Source organism: Montipora foliosa, chromosome 12 (genome assembly GCF_036669935.1).
Source record: "Montipora foliosa isolate CH-2021 chromosome 12, ASM3666993v2, whole genome shotgun sequence".
NCBI classification, from domain to species: Eukaryota; Metazoa; Cnidaria; class Anthozoa; order Scleractinia; family Acroporidae; genus Montipora; species Montipora foliosa.
This window is the reverse complement of record NC_090880.1, coordinates 812,265-817,264: the sequence shown is the minus strand read 5'-3', so window position 1 is coordinate 817,264 and position 5,000 is coordinate 812,265. Positions and strand designations below refer to the sequence as shown.

Genomic DNA, 5,000 nt, shown 5'->3' with positions numbered 1-5,000 from the left:
ATAAATTATTGCAGAAGTGGAAGCAAGGACAAAATAAAATGCGGGCTAGTTATGTCAGAAAATACCCCAAAACAAGGACGATTTTGACAATTTTCAAAACTGGCAGCTAAACTGTAGGTCATGGAAAAGGTCATGGGAAGTCATGGAATTTGAAAAACTCTTAAGAGTACGAACCCTGTATACATGTAACTGTTTCCATCGACCACAAAGTACCCTACCTTGCGAGCCGAGGCCCTCCGATCTTCCTAGATAAGTTGAATTTAAAATTCCATGTCTTATAATCACACATTATCTTACTGCAGACATTAACTGTTTCCTTTCTCTGCTGAGTTGATGAGAGCTGCCTCTTAAGAGGTAGTACATGTACTTGCTGACCTAAACTGCAACACAAATAACGTTTATTTGCATTTGAATTAATTCCATTTGCGTGCCAACTTTCCCTATTGTTTCTACTGTGTGGTGCAGGGATGGCACAGTGGTGAGAGCACTCGCCTCCCACCAATTGCACATGGCTCTGGTACAATTCCGTCATACATATGTGGGTTGAATTTGTTGGTTCTCTCTTTTGCAACAAGAGGTTTTTCTCTTGTACTCCGGTTTTCCCCTCTCCTCAAATATCAGCATGTTCCTTTCATAAAATCACTCATAATCCACTTACCTATTTTAATGCAGATATTCATGCACAAAAAACCCCCTTTCTACTGTGCTAACGCAAACAATTTCCTATTGTGGGTTTATGGGAGAGTAAGTTTTCTGGTGAAATACACAAGGCCAGTTTTTTTGTAAAAATAGTTACAAAAATTAACTCCAAATGCTCTCGCATGTAAGGTTTGACAATTGTTGTTATTAATTTTGATTATAGGTAGCAGTAGAAGGCAACATTGGGAGTGGTAAAACAACTTTGTTGAACTTTTTCAGAAAAAATCCCGTAGTAGAGGTGAATATCTAGCAAAATTGAAATCCATCTCCTGGTGCAAGTGCGTATCTGTCAAGTGTTTATGATTCCAGCAACCAAGCTTGGAATGCTTCACTTTGGTACTCCAAAAAAGTAAATTAAATTGTGTTACACAAAACAATCTGTTATCATGGCATCTGGGTGAAATGCACTTACATGACTGTATCTCTTGTTCACTTGTACTGCAAAAAATTAATGTTAGTTTTCATGGTGTTTATTTGCATAGATGGAGTTGTAGAGAGATAGGCATTGTGCTCCTATAGTGGCACTGACCACTAAGTAGACAGTGTGATTGCTCATGCTCAGCAATAAAATAAATTAATTATAATTGAAGATATTAAGCAACTAGTAACATGTACATGGCACTGTGGTTTTTCACTAACAGGTGTTGGAAGAACCAGTCGACAAATGGCAAAAAGTTGGTGGAAAAAACCTATTGGTAAGTTTTAAAAGACCTTTAACTTGATAATGTCATACTGTTCTTACTTTAATCCTCTTGAATCTTAAGCATTTGGGTAGATTTAAAAATGATCTTTTTGTTTGTTTGTTTGTTTGTTTGTTTTTTTCCCTTGGAAAGGAATTATTTTACACTGACTGCGAAAGATGGAGCTTTGTGTTTGAGTCATATGCTCTTCTCAGTCTCATGAAAGTTCACAAGAAACCACATGTAAGGGATCTGAAATTTTCTGTAGAATCTGGTATAAAAGAGCATTTATCTTAAATTTAATTGAAGTATCCAGTAAAAATGTGTGTTTTTGTTTCAACCTCATTTGGGCCATATGTACATGTAAGCATACAAGTAAAACAAACTGATGCATGTATAAAGCCTGTTTATAAAGCTGCTGCATACATGACATGCACTTCTACTGACATAGTGTGTGTAACGGTGAAAAAATGAACCGTGTCGGTGGTGTTCCATCAGGTTTACAAATGTGAAGTATAGACTATGCCATGACAGGGAATGTTCTGGTTTAGACCTTATATAAAACATGAAATAATCAAAAAACTACATGTACAGTATTCTGTATAGCTCTCTCTCTGCACCAGGGCATATGGTGTTGTAAAACATGGACATGTACATGTAGGTATACCCTTGTAGAGGGTACAATGAAGTTGTTACTTTTATTTAATAAGTACTCATCACCCAGGGCATTTACATTTGTATAACTTGCGATTTACTAGCACAATAATTTATGCTATGACAGGGAATGTAATTTATTACATATAATTTATTACAAAACAATGTTAATTCTACTAGTTTGCAATAATTATTTGGTGGTCATTACAATAATTATTCTACTAATAAAGTAAACAAAAATCAAAACTCTTCAACTTTCTTTTGTCTTACACAATGTTGCAAAGAGCGTGCTTTATCCCTGCTGTTTTTTGGAAAGATATTAATGAGATAAATGTTATTATTCAGTCAAGTCAAGTCAAGTTTATTGTGTATAATTATACATGTATGTATGTTGCAGGTCATTTTGTTCCTTAGGTCGACTTGTTTCAACCTAGATCAAGTCGTGTTAACCTACGGGTCAGTTTGGGGAAGGTACAATACACGGGGCACATGTCATTGTTAATACCAATATACAACCCTAACCATTTACAAATGCTAACATTACGCCTGAAAACTTTTGTTTAGGCCTAAATAGGCTTAACGTTAGCTTTTAAGTGCCACTATGACAAAAATTGCATCTTTTCTATCAAAGCCATTTTAAGACATAAATAAGTAGCCTGCATGAGAAGAAAAATGCTCTTTACTATTTTCAAGAGATATTCAAGCTTTTAAAATATGCAAATTTTTCGAGCTGAAAATCACTTACATATCGAAATCAAGTGGGTGGGGACTGGAAAAGAGTGAGTTGCCATGGGAACACAATGTTTTATAGCCATAGGTGTGTTTTCTGTAGAACTATTAGCCCACCATAACCAAGTTTCAATGGTCTGTGCTGCAAATTGGTGAAGATAGCTTTATTTATATACTTGATGTAATATTGGGTTGAGTGTATGGCATCATCAGTCATCTCATTTGCATAGTTTACACATTTTTCCAACTTTAATATCTCCAGAAATAATGCAGGTATTTGCAAATGGTAAATCGCATTTTCATTCTTTCATAGAATTCTTTGTGATACGCCTAAAAAATCAAGAGGTAAAAATTTGATCATAGTGGCACTTAAGTGAAAGTTTAGCATACTATCTGTATTCCTGGTAAAACGATGACCTGTGACCTGCATTTTGTACGTGCCCCAAGTTGACCTGGGTTGAAACAAAATGACCTACATGTATTTTGGTTCCAATTTAATCTAAGGAAGAAAATGGTGGTGCATGATCACTATATAGCTTTGAAGACCATGCAGACTATTTTTGATTCACAACTGATGGTACTGTAAGCCTATTTTGTCAAGTACTTCACAACAGGGCGTTTGTTTTCCATTAAAGACAAAATGGAGGGCACGCTCATTAACTTTTTCCAGCTTTGCGGTGGTGTTTTATAACGAGAAATGCCATTATTAATGTAATGTCAGTTGTCTGATAAATGCCCCTGTAGAAAACATAATATAATTACAGTATAATAATTTTTTTATTATTATTTGAGTAATCTTTTTTTCAAAAGAAAACTAATTTTAGTTGGAAACTCAAACTTCAGGATGATCAAATAGTTTTGCTTCCAATTAACAGGTTACTCCAGTCAAAATGATTGAAAGAAGTGTTTATAGTGGTTTCTATTGCTTTGAACACAACCTTTGTAAGAGGTATGGAATTGGTTGGAAAGCTACATGTAATGGCCTGCATTAATAATTATTATTAACGTCTTTCCAAAAGTAGATCTCATCAGATTTATCGAGTGCACAACTGCTGCTGAGTGCAGTTAAACCTTACGCTGTGCTTGCTATGGGTGTCCCAAAATAATAAATTAGTTTTTTCATAATCTAGGACCAATAAGAACCCAGTTTGATTGCATTGTCTGAAAAGTGATGCCTACAGTGTAGCTCCCAAGACTACCAAATGCAATGTAGATGATAAAATAATAGCTTATTTGCAGATTACAGAGAACTTTGTTCAGTTGTTAGAACATGTGCTCATTTTCCCTGCCACTCCTCACTTCTTTCCTTCTTCTTTCATCACAAGACCATTCAATGCTGCCAAATTTTTGAATCTTTCTACAATCAGCAAAAAGAGCTTAATTGAAGGTTTCCCTAAAATTGCAATGGTGGCCTAGATTTCTCATCAAATTATTTTGGTAATCTACAGCTGTGTCTGACATTAATTTTTTTTCTAGCCAAGGTTGTTTCATTGACATTTTCATTACATAAATTAAAGAAAATTAATTATGTTTTTCCTTGCAGTGGTATGATGTCAAAAGCAGAGCATTCTGTACACAATGAGTGGTTTAAGTGGATCACCAAACAGCAAGAACCTCAACTAGACTTGATCAGTAAGATCTCTAAAACACTGGATTTTAAAAAGAACAATTTAACCCATTGACTCCCAGGGGTCTTGTTAGTTTAGGCCGGTTTGGACATCAAAGGGTTAATGGTATACTAAGATAATATTCTTGGCCCTCCAGTTGGGTAACTGGAGTCTGCTGTATTAGCTTGAAGGGATTCTGAGGGAGAAGGGATGCTATTGTTCTGGGAGCTTAAAGGCGCCCGCAAACAAGGAAACATTGCTGCGGAAGCAAAATTTATGTTTCCCTATTTGCAGCCCCAGGAAACATTTGTTGCAAAAGCAAAAATGTCTCTGAATTTGTTGAAAAACATTTTGCTTCCTCAGCAAATGTTTCCTTGTTGCACACAGAAGTAAATTTTTGGGAAACAATGTCTCCGCAGCGATGTTTCCTGATTTGCAGGTGCCTTAAGATACAAACTAAGAAACCTCTGGGTGTCAATCTACATGAATTGTACATGTAAACACTCAGAGCACGACATACTCCATCATTGTCTTTTTTTCCAGTCCTCATGACCATTTCTGGGTTTTGCATGTATCAGTAAACAATCTATTAAAATTGAACATATAGAGATTACTTCATGGAAAGCGCGTG

At 35.6% G+C, this 5,000-nt stretch overlaps 1 protein-coding gene across 2 annotated transcripts in view; it reads left to right on the top strand.

Annotated features, from left to right (window-relative positions):
• Positions 1-5,000, top strand: part of LOC137980306 (thymidine kinase 2, mitochondrial-like) — an 18,053-nt gene that overhangs the window by 5,339 nt on the left and 7,714 nt on the right. For both annotated transcript variants that reach the window (XM_068827706.1, XM_068827707.1), the window contains exons 3-7: positions 863-937; positions 1,341-1,394; positions 1,533-1,622; positions 3,638-3,711; positions 4,306-4,394. In XM_068827706.1, the coding sequence (XP_068683807.1) occupies positions 863-937; positions 1,341-1,394; positions 1,533-1,622; positions 3,638-3,711; positions 4,306-4,394 (382 nt within the window). The remainder of the gene's footprint in view (positions 1-862; positions 938-1,340; positions 1,395-1,532; positions 1,623-3,637; positions 3,712-4,305; positions 4,395-5,000) is intronic.